Source organism: Cyprinus carpio, chromosome A13 (assembly GCF_018340385.1).
Source record: "Cyprinus carpio isolate SPL01 chromosome A13, ASM1834038v1, whole genome shotgun sequence".
NCBI lineage: Eukaryota > Metazoa > Chordata > Actinopteri > Cypriniformes > Cyprinidae > Cyprinus > Cyprinus carpio.
Window position 1 is genome coordinate 11,040,902 of NC_056584.1, and position 18,939 is coordinate 11,059,840.

The window sequence follows — 18,939 nt, forward strand, 5'->3', positions numbered from 1 at the left end:
ATACATGAATTAAATATAATTGACATTGAAATAAAACATAAACACAAAATTGATGCAATGAAGGCCAAGTTCCACTGAAATATCTTTACAATCCTTCGTCCATCATTATGTGTATTCTGAAATTGAGAGGAATTTTCACTCTGCAAATGATGAACACAAATAAAGAAATACACAACTCACAGTGCATCTCTTTCATTTTGTTAAGTAAAAGCAATGAAGTGTATGAAGGCCAAAATGGGCAGTATGTGAGCCATTCACAATGTTAAAAGGAAAAAGTGATAAAAAAAAAGTCATGGTACAGCTTTAGCTTTTTGTGACTGGTCATGTTTATGCATAAAACTATAACAATATAGATCATAAATGCAACATATCTGTCACTTACTTGCTTAGTGGAGAAGAGGAGTCCTCTCACCGGAGCCAGTCCCACTTACCGTACATGTTCTGTTAAAAAAAAAATCTTGAATCTGAAACCTGTTGAGAGCGTGACAGTCTGTTGAGCACCAGAGAGTCAATAATGAGGATGTATTTATTTATGTATCACAAAGAATCATTTTAGAATAAAACAGCATGGATCTAGGAACAGCAACAATTAACATTAAATAGTCTTTAAAAAATAAAATAAATAAAATATAATTTAATTTAATTTGATTAAAAAATAAAATAAAAAAGAAAGAAACACCACAACAAAACTGCTACAGCTCCTAAAGTTAAATATTTGAAATGGACAGTTATATATGGAGAATGGAGGATCTATATAATTGTGGATTGTATAATATAGTTTTTCTTCGCTCTGGACTGAGCTGAGGACCAGTCTCTGGAAGGAGGCAGTGCTTGAACCAGTAAGAGGCGGTAATGTGCTTTTGTAGTTTGCGATCCGCCGTGCAAAACACTAAAGAAGAAGACGGGGAGCACGAGAAGTTTGTTTGCAGTTGACGCTAGTAGTTCCTAAACAGTCTGCGGTCGTGCCAGGTGTGGAAACGGTACATTTCTCGAGGATGAATTGTGCGGAGGCGCTTTTGTTTTGAGACGAATAACCCACGAGGTGCTGTGATGCTTCAAACACACACACTGGAGGTGGGATGCAACCGTCTTTAAAAATACCTTACACTGAGATAAAAAAAAACAAACAAAAAAAAACATCTAAGACTGGTTTAAGGTGGCTTAGTTGCAGAATTAATCATGAAGTGATTTATCAAGTTTAAGGTGGCTTAGTTGCAGAATTAATCATCAATGTCTTGAAAATTCTGCCCACACAGTAATTAATCATGAAGTGATTTATCAAATGCAAGCAATCAGCATTTTTATTTGGTCAAGGAGCAGAATTCAAGAGCATGATCTTAAGACAAATGTCATGATGTGACAGTCTTCCTGCATGGTACTGGTGGTTACTGTGTCCGTGTTAAGATGCCCCGACTAGAGGAGGTGGCTAATGTTGTCCTCAGGGTGCCCAGCATCTTGGTGTTGGAGATGCTGTATAAATGTGACATTGACAGCTTCACGGATCATCTCAAAGCGAGGACAGGAGACATGCTCTTCAAGTACAAATATGTCATCTGGAACATGTATTACTTGGGTAAATACTATGTGAACATAATGAGTCATTACATTGTAGTACTGGCTAGCTGTGTAATATGTGGCGTTGTTGGTTTGTGCTGCAGGTCACATAGTGAGCGCCGTGGTGCTGCTGTTGCCTCTTGGACATATTATCCAGCTCTACCTGCATGTTCTCTGTGCCCTGCTACTTTACATGGGTCATCAGATTGTCAGGTGAAAATAACAATGTTAGTTTTCTTTTTTTAAATATGTGAATAAAGTTATCAGTTTGTCGGTAGTTTTTCAGATGGTTTTGTTGTATTAACAGAGATTATGTAAGAGATGAACCTCAGTACGGATATGATGGTGCGCTCTTTCTGGATTCTCCGGCACTGAACCGTTTCGTGACTGCGCTCACCAGTAAGTTACAAGTTTCACAACCCTTATAGTGATGCCAAAAATGAATTAGACCTTAAAGGTATTAAGCTTTTGGCAAATATGTAGTTTACTAGATTTTTTGCTTAACATATTCCACAAAGTCTGACAAACTAAAAAAAAATCTTAATATTTTGGAAAGTATGTAGAACTAAAAAAAAATTCTCATTACCCCCACACAAAGTCACTGCACGCTTTAAACTGTTTTAAAACTCAAAGGGGTGGCGAGACGCGGACTCCATTGTACTTTCCTCTGGAGTCATGGACAATGTTTCTTTAGAAAAACGAGTGATTTACATATATAGATATTCTCAATTATATAAACCATATAGAATATTATATTATATATATTATAATATATATATATATATATGTCCCCACCAAAGAACTTGATTAGTAATTAAAATATTATATATAAACTGCAAAGTGTACTTGGAAAGAGCACAACCTTTCCTTAAAATTATAACTTAAGTGCTTAAGAGAGGGTGCAAGAAAAAGTGTTTTCTGTCATGCAGTTTTTGTATGGTTTATGTGCATGTATTATGTGCATATCAGTCCTGATTATGACTCTCTTTTATGTGTATGTGTGTGTGTGTCTGTGTGATCACCTGCAGGTCAGATAATAGTCAGCACGCTGTGTGCCTTCCTCATGCGGACTCGACATGTTTGGCTGTTCTCAGCGCACTTGCTCCCTCTTCTGGCGCGAGTGGTGTCTGTCCGTCTAGACTGGCTCCTCACACTCTCCTCCGTGGCCATGATGATCACAGGGGCCGAGGTGGCCGTCTTCCTCCTCGCTAACTTCTTTGTGCCGTACAGACTGGCCAGAGCCGCTTACAGAGAGATCATGGTGATAGAGGTAAAACACAAACACATACCAACACCCTTGCATCTTTGCACATACATCGCCTTAGTTTTTCTTTTCTCAATCTCGGTTGTTTCTCTAGGTGACTGAGTTGTTCAGACTGATGGCGGTTGGAGTATCTGTCTGGCATGGCTTTGCTGTGCCTGTATTGTTTAGTGTTTTCTGGTATGTGCTGTTCGGAGTGCAACTTGTTACCAATTATGGCACCGTCACTGCTGTCCAACAGGGTCTGCTACTCTACTTCCTCACCAGGTAAACAGCACGGTATTCAATCTCACTGAATGGCCATATCAGATGTGAATTGTATCTAATGTGCATGTGTTTTTCAGTGTGTCTGAATGCTGTGCTAGCCCATACTCCCTGCTTGGCTTAACGTTTGTGGTGTCTTATACGGCACTGGGACTTCTGAGTCTCTGTAAGGTCTATCTTGGAGGATTCAGCGCTCTCCAGAACCATAATGTCATGCACAGGTACGAGCAGATGGTGTATGTTTACGGTGTGCATGTGTTTGTTGAGTTGAAACGTTCATGTTTTTATATATTGTAGGGGTGTGACAGAGGGAGTGACTCTGCTGCTGCTGGCCCTGCAGACTGGGTTGTTGGACATGGCGTCTCTACAGCGCTGCTTTCTGCTCTTTATCATCCTCTTCATCATTCTCATATCTACTCTACAAAGCATGAGTGAGATCACAGAGCCTGTTGTGTTGGGGCTCGGAGCTAGTAGAAACAGGTATGTGGTTCCATTTAAAACCTGAAGAAATTAAATTATTAATGACAGATTGGAGGTATGACATTGTGTATACCTGGTGTACATGCAAGAAATGTTATGCTATACCATGGAAATGTGTTTGTGAAATATGTTTGTTCTTTTATTGTTTCGTTACAACTGTTTTTTTTTTTTCAGGATTTTTTGATTACTAGAAAATTCAAAAGTACAGCATTTATTTTAAATCTTTTGCAACATAATTGTAATCTCTCTCTCTCTCCCTCTCTCTCTCTCTCTCTATATGTATATATATATATATATATATATATATATATATATATATATATATATATATATATATATATATATATATATAATTTAGAATTTATACTTTTATTTATTTATTTGAAATTTGGACATGAAAACAATTAAGTTATCTTGAGTTATTTTGGGCATTAATGTGTTTAACATTGTGTTTTTGTGAATTTTCTTTTCATGCTTGAGCAAATCCATTTTTTTCTTTCTGCATCCACAGAAGTGTGTGGAAGCACTTGCGTGGTTTATCTATGTGTGGATTTCTGCTGGTATTTCCGGGATTCATGGCCTACAAGATCTCCCAGATTTTCAGCATGGATTTCTGGCTGCTGATCTTGGCCTCTAGCTGTATGCTCACCTCACTGCAGGTACGATCTGTTTTATGAACTCATTTGTTTCAATTTTTTTTTTTTTTTTGAGTGAGATCCCAGCATGCTGTGCTCCCTTTTATAGGTGACAGGCACTCTGCTGATCTACAGCCTGTTCATGGTGGAGGTCTGGCGCGGTGCTGCCCTGCCTTGCTTTGATGAGATTGTTTATTACGTGAATGGAGTGTGCCGTTTGCTTGAGTTCGCGGTGGCTGTGTGTGTGGTGGCATACGGGGTGTGGGAGTCACTGTGGGGAGAGTGGAGCTGGATGGGAGTGTCGATCATTATCATCCACTCCTACTGCAATGTGTGGCTACGTGCCCAGTCTGGCTGGAAAAGCTTCTTGCTTAGACAGGAAGCTGCTCGCAAAATCAGTGTACTTCCACGAGCCAGCGCAGAGCAGCTGCACGACCACAATGATGTCTGTGCCATCTGCTTCCAGGTCAGAACAAGCACAAAGCAAAGGTGTTCTGCATGAATTTTCAGCATCATTACTCCAGTCTTCAGTGTCACATGATCCTTCAGAAATCCTTCTAATATGCTGATTTGCTGCTCAAAAAACATGCTGCTTAATATTTTTGGGGAAACTGTGATACACTTTGAGGTTAACACTTTTATTTAGCAAGGATGCATTAAATTGCATCGAACTGACATTTATGATGATACAAAAGATTTTCTGTTTCAAATAAATGCTGTTCATTTGTTCTGTCTATTCATCAAAGAATCCTGAAAAAAAAGATGTAGCTTCCACAAAATCTTGAGCAGCAAAAACTATTTTCAGCATTGGTAAAAATAAATAAAGTAACAATTTATAATAGGGAATACACATTCACTATTTACTAAGAGTTTTCCTTCAAAAAACTACTAATTTGCTGCTTATTAATAGTAAGGTAGTTGTTACGTTTAGGTATGGGGTAGGATTTAGGGATCTAAAATATGGTCATGCACAATAAGACATTAATATGTGCTTTATAACTACTAATAAATAGCCAATATGCTTGTAACAAAAACAAAAATCTGATTTATTCCAAACATCTGACAAGTAGTATAAATGATAACAGTATCTTCTGAGTAAACAGATTAAACTTTGCATCACTTTGATGATGGTAATTTTTTTCTAACCTGCAGGACATGACATCAGCGGTGATCACATACTGTGATCATTTCTTCCATGGCACCTGTTTGAGAAAGTGGCTCTATGTGCAAGAGACGTGCCCCATGTGCCATGCCTCCATCAAACCCTCCTCGGCTAATCCCAAAGCTGCGGCAGATGAAGCTCCACCGACCCACCGAAACCCACCTCCATCAGAGCAACCGCCTTCTCCTGAGACCCATCAGCAGGAGGAGCAGGGATCACAGGGAGACAGTGTTTACTCTGCAGAGACGAACTGTGATGAGTCTGACAATAAATACTCAAACTCCGAGAGGAATTGTAGCAAGGAGAGTCTCCAACACTTGCGCTATGGTGCAAATGGTGATTCTGAAGGTGTGGCAAGTACTGTACCCTTTTGCTTATCAGATGGAGAACCTGAAGTAGCTTCTCAGGAGCTTAGGGAAGCAGACTGAAACGTAAGCTCAGTCAGAGAAGCTTGCATCAGAGAAACTGCCATGGCAACAACAAGACAGACTGACAGAGGCAAAAAAACAGAGCAAAGCTCAGAGAAAGTGGGACGCACTGAAAGGAAGCCATAACAGGAGAGGGTTACAAATAACAGAACTGTAGGTACGTCATTAACCCTGAAGACGTTCTGCTGATTGTGTGCTAGGACTCCTCAGCAGCGTTAGATCATACTTACCAAATGATATTCATTTGGAAGAATCTTTTCTTGACATTTGTTAAGAAATAATGCTGGATGGTTCAGTGATGATTGTTCAGTTCTAAGGAAGACTTGAAAGAATAGATGTATTACAAACAAATTCCTGCTGACAATGAACTAATTCTGTATTTTATTTGTGTCATTTGGGTCTTTTCTGTTAGTTCAGATCCAGGTTATGGTATGTGTGTGATGCAGGTCTGTTGATATCTGTGCTTCTGACCTTTCTGTATTGCTCCATTGTGTGCTTTTATTTAAACTGACATTATGAAGTTGTAATGAAGGATTCATGGCGATTGTTCTCTTAATTACATTTTGGATTGTGGATGAGTTCTGCCAGAATGAATGGATAAAAGACAGTCAAATTTTAAGAATGAATGGATAAAAGACAGTCAAATTTTAAGCTATGTTAAGAGCAGAGGATAACGATTAAAGGCTTATGCAATCACACTTGACTGAAAAGTTGTTTTACTCTTGCCTGGTTTTTGTGACTGAAAAGTTGTTTATGTCTGTACACTTGACTGAAAAGTTGTTTTACTTTTGTGATATATTTATTATGTATATAGTTATATATTTAATTCACAGGTGCTTTGATAAATGCCATTTAGGTTTTTGTTACTGCATTACCTATTTTGTCTACTTTGTAAGTGAACTTGTCCAGTGTGTAGCACTTAGCAGTATCCTGGTGTTTAAAATCTGGTAATGTGATTTTTCTGTGTATATGCACCATTGTAATACTACACTATTCTTTGTACCTTGAAGTAGCATTTAAATACCATGAATACGGTGATCATTGAATACAAGTTCATAAAAGTTAATAAGAAAATCCCACAGACTAGTGGTTCTCAACCAGGGGCCACAAAATGATTTGAATTGATGAATTAAAATTATTTAATATAATACAAGCATTAAAAAGCTAAAACTACAAATTAAGGTATTTTTTATTTAGTTCATGCCCTCCTATCCTGAACGAATAAGGTTAGCTAGCCTAATTAAATTTCAAATTAATAAAATCATTAAACTCCATGGATGTTTTTATAATGAATATAAATTTTTCTAGTTATTGCCAAGCTAAAATATATATATTCAGTTATTCAAGAACTGCTGGGAAAAGGTTGAGAACAAATATACAATGGAATTATAATTTGATACCATCCTGACCCAAAAGTCACGTGCTATTCACAAATTGCTGTTTAAATCTGCCATTGTCTAGGTTTCACCGCACCATGACCATTATCTTCACATTTCATCTCAGTTACCTGTAGTTCAAAAGAAATTTTCATTTCCAAGGAAGTACGTAAAATGTTTCTGGATAATCCATTTACTATTCTCCGTCTGACACACAACACAATGACACAACACTATATATATATATATATATATATATATATCCATATATCTATATATATATATATATATAACACACAACACAATGACACAACACTATATATATATATATATATATATATATACACACTACCGTTCAAAAGTTTGGGGTCAGTAAGACTTGTAATGTTTTTGAAAAAAAAATCTATTGTTGTCATATTTGATAAAAAGTAATGTGAAAAAATGTTATTATGTTATTAAATTTTTTTTTCTATTTTAATATCCTTTAAAATTTTATTTTTTTATTTGATGCAAAGCTGAATTTAAATCAGCCATTACTCCAGTATAAAGTGTCACATGATTCTTAAGAAATCATTCTAAAAAGCTGGTTTATTATTAGAATTATCAATTTTGGCAACAGTTGTGCTGCCTAATATTTTTTGGAAACTTTTTTTTAAAAACTTACTTTTTTCAGGATAATTTGATGAATAGAAAGTTAAAAAGAATAGCATTTATTCAAAATATAAATATTTTCTAACAATATAAATCTTTGCTATCAATTCTTATCAATTTAACACATCCTTGCTGAATAAAAGTTTTAATTTCTTTCAAAAAAAAGAAAGAATAAAAATTTACTGACCCCCAAACTTTTGAATGGTAGTGTATATTGTTAAAAAAGATTTCTATTTTAAATAAATGCTCTTCTTTTTAAGTTTTTATTCATCAAAGAATCCCGAAAAAAAGTATCACACGTTCCAAAAAATTATTAAGCAGCACAACAGTTTCCAGCACTGATAATAATTAATGAGTCTGAAAAATCAGCTTTGCATCACAGCAATAAATTAGATTTTGATATATATTAACATAGAAAAACTTTATTTTACATCATAATAATATTTCACAATATTAATTTTTTTCCTGTATTTTTAATCATATAAATGCAGCCTTGATGAGCATAAGAAACTCCTGTAAGAAACATTCAAAACCGTTCTGATCCCAAACTTTTGACCGGTAGTGTATATGAATTTTTTTACAGTTTTTAGTGCCGCCAAGACATCCAGCGCTCACGGGGGCGCGCGGCTCATTATCACGGTTTGATTCGCCATTGTATCCGCAAGAGAAGAAGAAGTGGCTAACAACAAGCTCTCGGACATCTTGTCAGATCTCAGACAAACTGAAAGAGAAGTGTACACACATCAGCATTACAGTCACCGACAGGGATCACGGCCTGTCTGTATTCACACTTTTGATTGCCATATCATTTTTTTAGACATTGAACGTAAGATATGTTTCTTGACATCCTGACATCTGTAATGTTACTTTCTATTTAGGAAGCTGGCTAGCTCTCAGGTTAGCTCACATTTTGAGAAAGAGCGAGATTTAGGGCGCTAGTTACTCAGGAGCCACTACACCCAGTGCGAAGATGGCGCTTAAACGAATCCATAAGGTAAGAAACTATATCGAGTATAAATATACCAGCCAGACATATTATAAACCAGTGTATCATTAAATGATTCAGTTATGTAGCAGCGTGTCGGCGTAGTGCTTATAAAGAAAGTGCTTATTCCTAATTCAAGCGACGAACGATTTTTCGTATGTTTATTTATAAGGACAACAAACCTGTCGTGTGTATATATATATATATATATATATATTATATATATATATATATATATATATATATATATATATATATATATATATAAATAAATAAATAAAGTCTGTGTATACAATTTTAACGTGCCATTTTAAACGAGTGTTAATAAAGGACTTGACAGCTGATAATTATTTACTATGACAGTCTCGATGTCATTGGTGGGGTTATAAAATGTTTAGAATATATATATATGGTAAATCTCACATCGATTGACTGATAATTAAAATAATTACTGTAGTATTGGTACTTTGCCTCGTGCTGTGGACAGTAGATTCTTACCTTAATTAGTCTCATTAAATGAAACGAAACAAAAAGTTTGTAAATCTTTTTAAAGTTTTGTTAATGTGATTATCCGTGTGAAGCTTTGAGATGTACCTTTCAAAGGCACTATTGAAATTAAAGTTTAGTATTATTATTATTATTATTATTATTATTATTATAAGTCCTAAACGTTTTGACGTCGAGATCATTTTACTCCTCATCTTGTAGCTCACTGTAAGGTTTAATTTGGGATCCTGTTTAGTGTTGTGTCATTGTGTTGTGAAGTTCAAACCTGTCTGTAGTTGTGCAATGGAACAGCTCTGGAATGATGCCAGATTTCTACCCCCCTGTCATGAAATACCCCCAGGTGTCTCCCGATTCAACAGACATGTTGAAATAAAACTAAACGTAGTGCTCTTGAAGTAGTGAGCGCAGACGGACATGCCTGTGGGCTCCTGCCGGTTGTGTGCCAGCTCTTCTCCCTCATGACCCCTCTGGAGCTATAAATACACTGTGCTGCTACACACTCAATCTGCTGGTTTCATCTTGCTGTCACTCACCATAGTGATACCATTATTGACCCTTCGTTTTGGAGAGTCTGTGTCTTTTCAGTAGTTCTGCATGCTTGTGTTTCATAAAACTCATTCGGACTCTCCCCTGTAGGAATTGAATGATTTGGCACGTGATCCTCCTGCACAGTGTTCAGCAGGTCCAGTGGGGGATGATGGTGAGATCACAGATTTTTTACATATATTGTGCGGTGTTTACGGCCGTATGTATTTTCTGTAGACTGATGCTGTACATGCAATCTCTCCTGCAGTGTTCCACTGGCAGGCAACAATCATGGGGCCGGTGAGTACAATAAAACATTGCTGTAGAAGCATGTTACTAAATAGTATAATACTGACACAAAATGTACAATACTGTTCAGACGTTTGGTGTTGGTTGCATTTTTTTTTTAAATGTGTTTGGAAGTCTTTGATGCTTGCAAAGGCTGCATTTATTTGATGAAAAATACAGTAAAAACAGCAATATTTTGAAATATTATTTCAATTTAAAACAACTGTTTTGCATTTCAATGTATTTTAAATGTAATTTATTCCGGTGATGCAAAGCTGAATTTTCAGTGTCACGTGATCCTTCAGAAATCATTCTAATATGCCAGTTATTATTAATGTTGAAAACAGTTATGCTGCTTAATATTTTTGTGGAAACCAGGATTCTCTGATGAATAAAAAAGTTAAAAAGAACAGCATTTATTTGAAATTGATTTTTTTTGTAACATTATTGATGTCTTTACTATCACTTTTTATCATTTTAATGCATCCTTGAATAAAAGCAATAATTTCTGTAAAAAAAAAAAATAATGCATCCTTAAAATGAAAAGAAATTCTTAGTGACCCCAAACAATTTGAAACAGTAGTGTAAATATACTAAAGACATTTTTTCCCTTTTTTATTAAAAAACAGAATGAAAGTCCATATCAGGGTGGCGTTTTTTTCCTAACCATACACTTCCCAACAGATTACCCCTTCAAACCACCAAAGGTAAGAACTATAAAAACAGCACAAAACCCTTTTTTTTTTTTGCATGTTTGCCTGTAGGTGTGTATAACAATTGCTTTCTTTGTGTTAGGTTGCATTTACTACAAGAATCTACCATCCCAACATAAACAGTAATGGCAGCATCTGTCTGGATATCCTCAGGTCCCAGTGGTCTCCTGCGCTTACTATTTCTAAAGGTACACACACAATAATAGGTGTTTCTTTATTAGTAAATGCTTAGAAACAATAAGTCCTAATACTTGAAATAAATTAGGCCTATAATAGATACATAAGGTAGCTGCAGTTGACTAATTTGATTGGACGAGCAACGTGATATTTTGTATAATTGAATTCCCTGTGCTATATGTCAATGACGTGGTGTGTTTCCACATATTGTGCTCCTCTCTGTAGTTCTCCTGTCCATCTGCTCACTCTTATGTGACCCCAATCCAGACGACCCTCTTGTGCCAGAGATTGCCCGAATCTATAAAACAGACACAGAGAAGTAAGTACAGCCTGAATTTAAATATTTTTACATTTTTACTTTGTAAATTTGTTTTGTATTTTGTTATCTTACACTTCTATTTCATTTGAATTTGCTACAAGTTTTTAAGTCTAGAGAGAGTCTCAGAGATTTGTTTTCGCAGGGCCATAAAAATCATTGGTTATTCTTAATAAGTGAAAGCAAATTAATATTATTATGTTTGGCTAGAGAAGCCAGTTACATTTACATTGTAAGTCTGATCCAAAAAGCTTATTTGAATGCAGTCAGCACCAAATTACAGCAGTTTATCACAGATAATATCAGCATCAAACCTTCATTTAATAATTTGTTTGTTGTTAAAAAAAAATTAAATGTGTAATAAATAAGAGCACCTTATGTCAGCCCTTTTTTCTAAGTGACGTGGTTGTGGGAATCATTTTAAGACACAAGGTTTTTGTGAATAGAAAGGGCTGTCAGAACAGCAAGGACTTTTTTTGTCTAATACACCATGCTCTATCAGGTATAATAGAATGGCAAAGGAATGGACAGAGAAATATGCCATGCTGTAGGTGAAAGTCAACTCTGCATTGTGAACATTAGAGGTACTGTAGAGAGAGAGTGAAGCGCTGCAAACTGTTGCTTCCGGTGTGTTGCAGCATGAGCGTGTGGCCACAGCAGGTGTGCATCACTAATACATGCTATCATGTCCTCGAAAATGACTGAGAAAAAGCACAGAATGCTTTCAAGTGAAAATTCAGATATGCTTTTAACTTTTGCAAACCCTGCGGTATCTTGTGATTTGTTAGGGTTTATTTAGTCCTGCATTCAACTCAACCTTACAGCAAGCATGGCTTTTAATCAGCCATAAAGTCTTAAAGCAGCATGACATTTTTGTCAAGTAGATGGAAACTGTTAGAGCTGAAAATTGTAATGGCTGTGCATTTGTGGTTTGTGTGAGCTAGTTGTAGCACTGCATGAGAAGCATCAGGATGCTAGTAGAAATATACATAAAGGCAAGATACTACAGGCAAAACGTTTTGTTCATTTGAGATTTTGGGTTATTTGGCTTTTCATAATGTGTTCAGACTAGTGGAAAGAAAACATACAGCTATAAGTGTTTAGTTTATCACACTCTATCTATATACATATCTTTCACACATTTTTCCCATTCACTGAGCAATGCACTAACAAGTACATACACCAAACTTTACAGTTTTATTCCAATTAAGGGTTTTTACAGAGGGGTGTGATCATATTATTCACCTGATGTTAAGTAGTTATTCCTAAAAACGTGGTTTTATATATATATATATATATAATTTTTTTTCTGGCTGCTAACAGTATTTTCTGATTTACCTGGCTTTATCCAATGTTCAGATTTCTGTTCAGTAAATGTATGTAAATAAGTGCATATTTATTTAGATAATTTAAATACTTCAATATAAAATTTCAGAAATGTGAAATACAAAAAATGTTTGCAATTCTTAATATAATCAGTCAACTATATTATGTCTGTTAGTTTTTTCTAAATTCATCTGGGGTGTCTTGCCTTAAATCTTCAAGTAAAAATGTTTTAAAAAGAGATTAAATGAAGTACTTTATTAATAAAGGAGAAATCACATAGTCATCAGAAGGGTTTGAAACTGAACTGCGTTTTGGCTGCATGAAGGGTCACTTGATTTCAAATGTCTAATATTTTTCTGTCCTCTTTGCAGATACAACAGAATAGCGCGGGAATGGACTCAGAAATATGCCATGTGATGTTGGCGGGACACATTTATACACTGTTTGTTCTCTCATGTTTTGGACACTGTTGCAAGACCATATTTCTCCATCCGTCTCTTATGGAGGCACAATCAAACAGAAATGCAGGCCTGCTCCTGGCCTCTCCACACTACAAAGTCTTGAAATGGACCTCGCCAGTCTGATGGAAGTTCTTCCACTCTCAGCTCTGCATATCTTTGATCTTTACCAATCAACTCCTCTCACTCCACAACACGTCATGCCTGTGTGACCTGAGTGTGTTCTCTTTGAGCTGCTCGGAAAGAGAATGTCTTTAGGTTATTCTGCCTTTTTGAGGGCTTTACTCCTGGAGTGCATGCAGTCACAGGAGAAAAGGTCAGATGTGAGCGATTGGGACTGATTCCTATATCCTGTTTGATTGTAAAGATTTGCAACATTCTGAACAGCTCTTGGCCCAACTTTTCACAGCCGAGACACTGAGATACAACTCGCTCAATTGACTTAAATATCCATTTAAAATCCCGCTACTTTTTCCTTTCAATAAAGATATAACTCATAGCTGTGTAGTTGTTTTTCTATTTGAATTTTACAGTCTGTATTCAGATGAGCATAGATTAGACTGTTTTTGTTGTTGTTGATCTCACACATATTGAATATGGAAAGTGGTTATGGTTTATCACTTGAAATGAGCATTTGAGGTCATGAATCATTTAGAATGAATCATCTGATTATAAGTGTACTCGATAAGGTTTGGTAAGGACAAATAAATATTTATCTTTGAAAATTCTGTATTGCAAGATATAGAACATAAAACATAGCAACTGGTGTGAATTCATATGAAATGTTTTCTAATTAAACGTGGTCTTAAATTTTATTAATTCAAAAGATTGTAGTTACGAAGATGGATCAATATCTTCGCTACAACATTTAATTACATTTAATTTTTAAGCATTGTTACAATTCAATCATTATATTTAAATACAATTAATATACTTGTATTATTTTTGTAGAATATTTTACAATCACATAACCAAAACTCTTAAACGCCACTGTCAGGGGCGAATAAAATATAAATGTAAGGAGTGTTTGTGTGCTATTTTTCCATAATGGCAAAAACATGTCTTTTAATAAACTGTGCACGATGGTTGCACGCGCACGCAGCGTGCCAGTGTAGTCGGCTTCATTAATACATGACTCTTATGAACCGGTTCTTTTTTAGTCAAAACCACAATTCACGCCCAGTTCACTGACGAATTGTTTTTACGTTTGTTCTTGAATCAGATAATTACTGCTTTTCGGGTAACTCAGAAGTCCTCTGAGAAATCTAATATGTGTGAGATTGATCGCGTATTGTTTGGTGATCCGATTCTCCGACCGCTCGCTCCGCATTCATCATGCTTATAATCCTTATCAATAACAACTGAAATACCACTAGATTCTTACCTAACTCTGCATGACAACAAAAAGAAGATGCCGATCACGGAAACTAATAGCAGAGTTAGGTAAGAATAGTCGTATTGCAGTTTTTGTCGATTGTTAATATAACTTATTTTAGTTGGCACACATTAGGTAGCCTAGAAAAACTGATGACACCAATCCGAATCTGCATCCAAACAACGGAGAGAGGAGAGAGCAGAGCCAATCATCTGCAGGGGTTTTATACTTAATGAATCCAAACAAAATCAGGAGAGGAAGAGAGAAGCACGCTCGGATGGTAGCTACCACACTGTTGTTTATTAATTATTAAAAAACACAACACCAGCTCATAAGACACGTTACCCCCCTTTTTTCAGTCCCAGTTGGTCCACATGCACGCAGACGAGCTCACGTCAGGTGAGAAGGATACACAGGAAGTCTTTATCCATTGGGTCCCTCGACGGACATAATCAGCCTCTCCAATCGCTTCCACAGTTATTGGTTGCATCGGTCAAGAGCTCTCCTAACCCGAAGTCGCATCCCTGACTGTCTACACATTTACCCCACCACTGACTATCTATCTTCACCGCCGGAGATACTAATTATCCCGAGCGGCCGTCTCGCGTTTCCCCACAAGTGAGAGCTCCCCAAATCGCTCCCGAACAATACTCAAACCATCCTTAAATAATCATCATCTCCTGCCACATCAGCTGTGCACATTAATTTAATTAAGCAACACCCATTCATTCAGGTAAAGGGGCGTGTACATTAATCACACCTAAATTCCAATCACTTCCTTCTATTCATCACAGTGTGATTAGGGTGAAGGGGCGTTTATCTGCAGGGGTTTTAATTTTTATAATTGAAGTTTAATTTTCTATATATGTACAGTAAACTGTAGCACATGTTGTACACCAGCGTGTGACTGTCAAATTTTATTTGTACTGCATTTTTGTGTGTACTGCATTTTTGAAGAACTGAGAAATGACTGCCTAGAGATATAGCTAGTCTTGTGTCAGGAGACCAAGAAAATGCTATAGTACGGTATACTGTTATGAAATTTGGCCAAATGTGAAGAGGATGCTAAATTTAATTTAATTTTTTGCCAAGTTCATAAAATTCTTTGGTATTTGAACTTTTCTAGTGCTTTTCATCTACTGCAAGATTACTTTACAGTAGTGAAATGAAAATTATTATTTTCCCCAAAAGTTCATTGCTGAATTATACATCTGTATCTGTATTTTAATTGATGCAAACTGTAATAGACATTGAGCTGCAAAAATAATTCCTGAATCCTAGTAGGAGCTTTTTGTCACAGTGTTATTGATCTCAGTGTTCACTGGACAGGAAAGTCATCTGTGTATTTGAATTGTAAGCATTTACAGTTTTTTTCTGCTTACACACAAAATCTTTACTTGTCACACAATTTCTGAAAGCTGACACTCAAACAGCAGAACCACACACCAAATCTGCAAAATCATAGGCTAATTCTCGGCCTTTGACTCAGTTTTCAATTTCATAAAACACTTTTTGCAAAACACAACACATAATTCTCTATGTAACTCAAAAATCTAACAGAAATTAATTTTATGGCAAAGGTGTTTGCAAATGTTTGCTTTTGAGATGTGTTTGTGATATTTTGAATACAGTTCTTCATTTAGCAAGAGATGCGAAGTATTTTGCATTTTGTGTGTGTAATTCATGGATTTGTGTTTAAAGTTGTGAAAAAAGAGGCAAAGTTTTGAAAATGTGTGTAAGCAGTTGAAAAAATCCAGTAAGAAAAACTGTAATAACTAAATTGAAAAGTTTGAAAGACAAATTTATGCTGGCTTGTCTTAAAGACTTGTTTACAAACCGTAAATGGTTTGGTCAGTTAGATGTTCTAGATGTGTTGCTAGTTGGTTGCTAGGATATTCTGGGTGGTTGCTAGGCTCTTGCTATGCAGTTGCTGGGGTGTTGCTAGAGTATATGGTTGATAGAGTTTATTCTGGGTGATTACAGACATTCCCACCTGTGTTACTAACAGAAAATCAAACAGTTTCAGTGCTTTAATATTGTTGTATCTCTTTCTAATGTTAGGAAATACAAAAAGTTTTTGTTGCTCTTAAACTTGCACTAAACGTGATTATACCATCTAAGTAGACTAGTAATTTCAATAGAACTGCATGTCTTCTTTGATACAAGCTCAGAAACATTTATATCCTGTTTAAGTTTTTTATATTGTGTATTGACTTGGTGCCATGATGGATATTGAAATGTTATTTATTTTTCATTTTAAACAGTGTAGATGATTACTTAATGGTAATACAATATTTGTGAACACAACTGTGTATGTCAGACCATAAATCCCCAAAAACTATGCATGGGCACTTGCTTTGGTGTTGCACCCCTCATAGACCCCATGCCACCCCTTTGCCACCCTAAAAATTATTTTCTAGATCCGCCCCTGCATTGGATGTTTTTGCTTCCACGTGAGAGAGCAGCTGATCCTCCTTGTGCTTTTGATTTCAACAAGTGCAGCAGAAAACAACAGGGCGGTGTGTTTATGGCTTTACGTACCGTGATTCAGCAATATAGCTAATATAGAAATGACTTTGGTAGTGTCAAGAACCAAATAAACGAAAATCGAGCCAAAATCTCGTTTTTTTTTTTTTTTTTGTTGTTGTTGTTGTTTGTTTTGTTGAACAAATGAAAAAACTACCATTTTCTTGTTTCTGCTTATTTTATAAAAAAAAAAAAAAAAAAGTAAAACGTACACGGACCGTCAAGTCTGCCATGATCAATAAACACGAGTCACGTGGTATAGTCTTTTGTGTGCTTTTACCTTTCAGAGCTCCTTTTTCCTGACAGCCTTTTTGCGTCTGAAGTAAAGAGCTCCAGTCTGGGAGTTGATATTAACTCTCTGAATGGGAGATGGCAGCTGCTGAACTCAAACTCATCTGTTTGTCTCAGTGCTGAGGTGCCAGGCTGTGTTCATACTGCTCTGCTGTGTCAGGGATTCTTTTCTGTTCCTAAAAACTTTATTAGGATCCATATTATAGGTATAATGACCTGGCCTACAGATGGATTTCACTTGACGACTGGACTTACACCACATCATTCTCAGTACTTACTGTACTCATGTTAGGCAAGTCAGCAACCCTCCAAGTCCAACTTAACCGGCCCTCTGATTTGTACCATACATCAAGAGCTAGAATATCAAGGATGTGGTGGTTTATCATAATATGATAACAATCATGTCATATATTTAGACAGGACCACAGATTGAAAACTATGTGCTCTTTACAGAGGGAAAGGGAAAGCTGTCCAAGTGTTTGAAGAAGTCTCTACAGTTTCTCTCAATGTCTCTCACAAGAGTCACCATTGGAAAGACAGACAACATGTTCCGCAGATATGTAAATATATAACTCTTCTGTGTATATGTTTTTTTTTTAAATTGTTCTTTATATATATGTTTATAGACTCAAGCATATTAATAGTAATAATAACAAAGGTTATCCTGAAAAGTAGTTTTTTTTTCTTCAGGATTTTGAAGTTACTGATTTTGGATGTGGATTATGTCAGCTGTGACATATGCATTTCAGAGGAGTCATGCCCAGACTGAATACAGGGTACCACCTGATTGTCCTCCTCCTGTACAGAAAGGAGAGTGTCATGTTAACTTTATCAGAAAGGTACAAACAATGTCACAGTCGCAAACCCAAAAAGTTCATTAGAGTATATGGTGATACCTCTTTTTTGCTGTTGTACTGACATTAAAGAGATAGTTCATCCAAAAATGAAAATTTGATGTTTATCTGCTTACCCCCAGGGCATCCAAGATGTAGGTGACTTTGTTTCTTCAGTAGAACACAAATTATGATTTTTTTTTAACTTCAGCTTCTGCAGTTTCTGAGTTTTAGATTTCTTGGCAATGGTAACAGAATCTTTGGAGAGAAAAAAAAACATGCACAGACAAATCCAAATTAAACCCTGTGGCTCATGACGGTACATTGATGGGTAAAGACACAAAACAATTGGTCTGTGCAAGTAACTGAACAGTATTTATATTATATATTTTTTTTTTACCTCTGATTCACGCAATGTCCGAACTGTTAGAACTCTTGTGAACGTGCTTCACAGCAGCCTGCATCATCTTCTTCTTGTTGCTTTATGGCAGATCGCAGACTTTTTAAGTGCATTGACACTTCTAATTGAGATTGTAGAGTGTTAATGGTCCATTTGAGAGATAGGTGGCGGTAATGCACTTATACCTGCCATAAAGCAACAAGAAGAAGATGATGCAGGCTGCTGTGAAGCTCATTCACCATTCAAAATTGCAGCACGATGTATGACATTTTAATTTAGAGTATTAATGCAATTCAAAGTTTTAAGAGAATGAATTAAAGGAATAGCTTACCCAAAAAATCTGAACTCCAATATTTAGTGTTTTGTTTTTTCATCGGAACAGATTTGGAGGAATTTAGCATTACATGA

At 36.1% G+C, this 18,939-nt stretch overlaps 2 protein-coding genes across 4 annotated transcripts; both read left to right on the plus strand.

The window, feature by feature from the left end:
- The first annotated feature begins 1,304 nt into the window (after positions 1 to 1,304).
- Positions 1,305 to 5,849, plus strand: LOC109087018 (RING finger protein 145-like). The gene is made up of 10 exons (XM_042768770.1): positions 1,305 to 1,573; positions 1,659 to 1,767; positions 1,862 to 1,953; positions 2,583 to 2,824; positions 2,913 to 3,082; positions 3,160 to 3,300; positions 3,377 to 3,559; positions 4,071 to 4,218; positions 4,304 to 4,660; positions 5,347 to 5,849. The coding sequence occupies exons 1-10, from the start codon at positions 1,405 to 1,407 to the stop codon at positions 5,782 to 5,784; spliced, it is 2,049 nt and encodes a 682-aa protein (XP_042624704.1). The 5' UTR covers positions 1,305 to 1,404; the 3' UTR covers positions 5,785 to 5,849.
- Positions 5,850 to 8,431: 2,582 nt separating this feature from the next.
- Positions 8,432 to 13,605, plus strand: LOC109086991 (ubiquitin-conjugating enzyme E2 D2-like). 3 transcript variants are annotated; one of them, XM_042768771.1, is made up of 9 exons: positions 8,432 to 8,588; positions 8,690 to 8,805; positions 9,940 to 10,003; positions 10,097 to 10,128; positions 10,746 to 10,823; positions 10,912 to 11,017; positions 11,232 to 11,325; positions 11,825 to 11,906; positions 13,020 to 13,605. In XM_042768771.1, exons 2-8 carry the CDS (start codon positions 8,782 to 8,784, stop codon positions 11,871 to 11,873), a joined length of 447 nt encoding a protein of 148 aa, XP_042624705.1. In that variant the 5' UTR covers positions 8,432 to 8,588; positions 8,690 to 8,781; the 3' UTR covers positions 11,874 to 11,906; positions 13,020 to 13,605. The 3 variants fall into 3 exon arrangements, with proteins under 3 accessions (XP_042624705.1, XP_042624707.1, XP_042624706.1); XM_042768773.1 differs by lacking the exon at positions 11,825 to 11,906; XM_042768772.1 differs by lacking the exon at positions 13,020 to 13,605 and having other exon boundaries at positions 11,825 to 11,910.
- The last annotated feature ends 5,334 nt before the right edge of the window (positions 13,606 to 18,939 follow it).

Excerpts from the sequence above, each read along its gene's own strand:
- LOC109087018 (XM_042768770.1), top strand. The coding sequence starts at position 1,405 with ATGCCCCGACTAGAGGAGGTGGCTAATGTTGTCCTCAGGGTGCCCAGC. Across the intron at positions 1,574-1,658 it reads CTGGAACATGTATTACTTGG|GTCACATAGTGAGCGCCGTG; the intron begins GTAAATACTATG and ends TTTGTGCTGCAG. Across the intron at positions 4,219-4,303 it reads GTATGCTCACCTCACTGCAG|GTGACAGGCACTCTGCTGAT; the intron begins GTACGATCTGTT and ends TCCCTTTTATAG.
- LOC109086991 (XM_042768771.1), top strand. The coding sequence starts at position 8,782 with ATGGCGCTTAAACGAATCCATAAG. Across the intron at positions 8,806-9,939 it reads CGCTTAAACGAATCCATAAG|GAATTGAATGATTTGGCACG; the intron begins GTAAGAAACTAT and ends TCTCCCCTGTAG. Across the intron at positions 11,018-11,231 it reads TGCGCTTACTATTTCTAAAG|TTCTCCTGTCCATCTGCTCA; the intron begins GTACACACACAA and ends TCCTCTCTGTAG.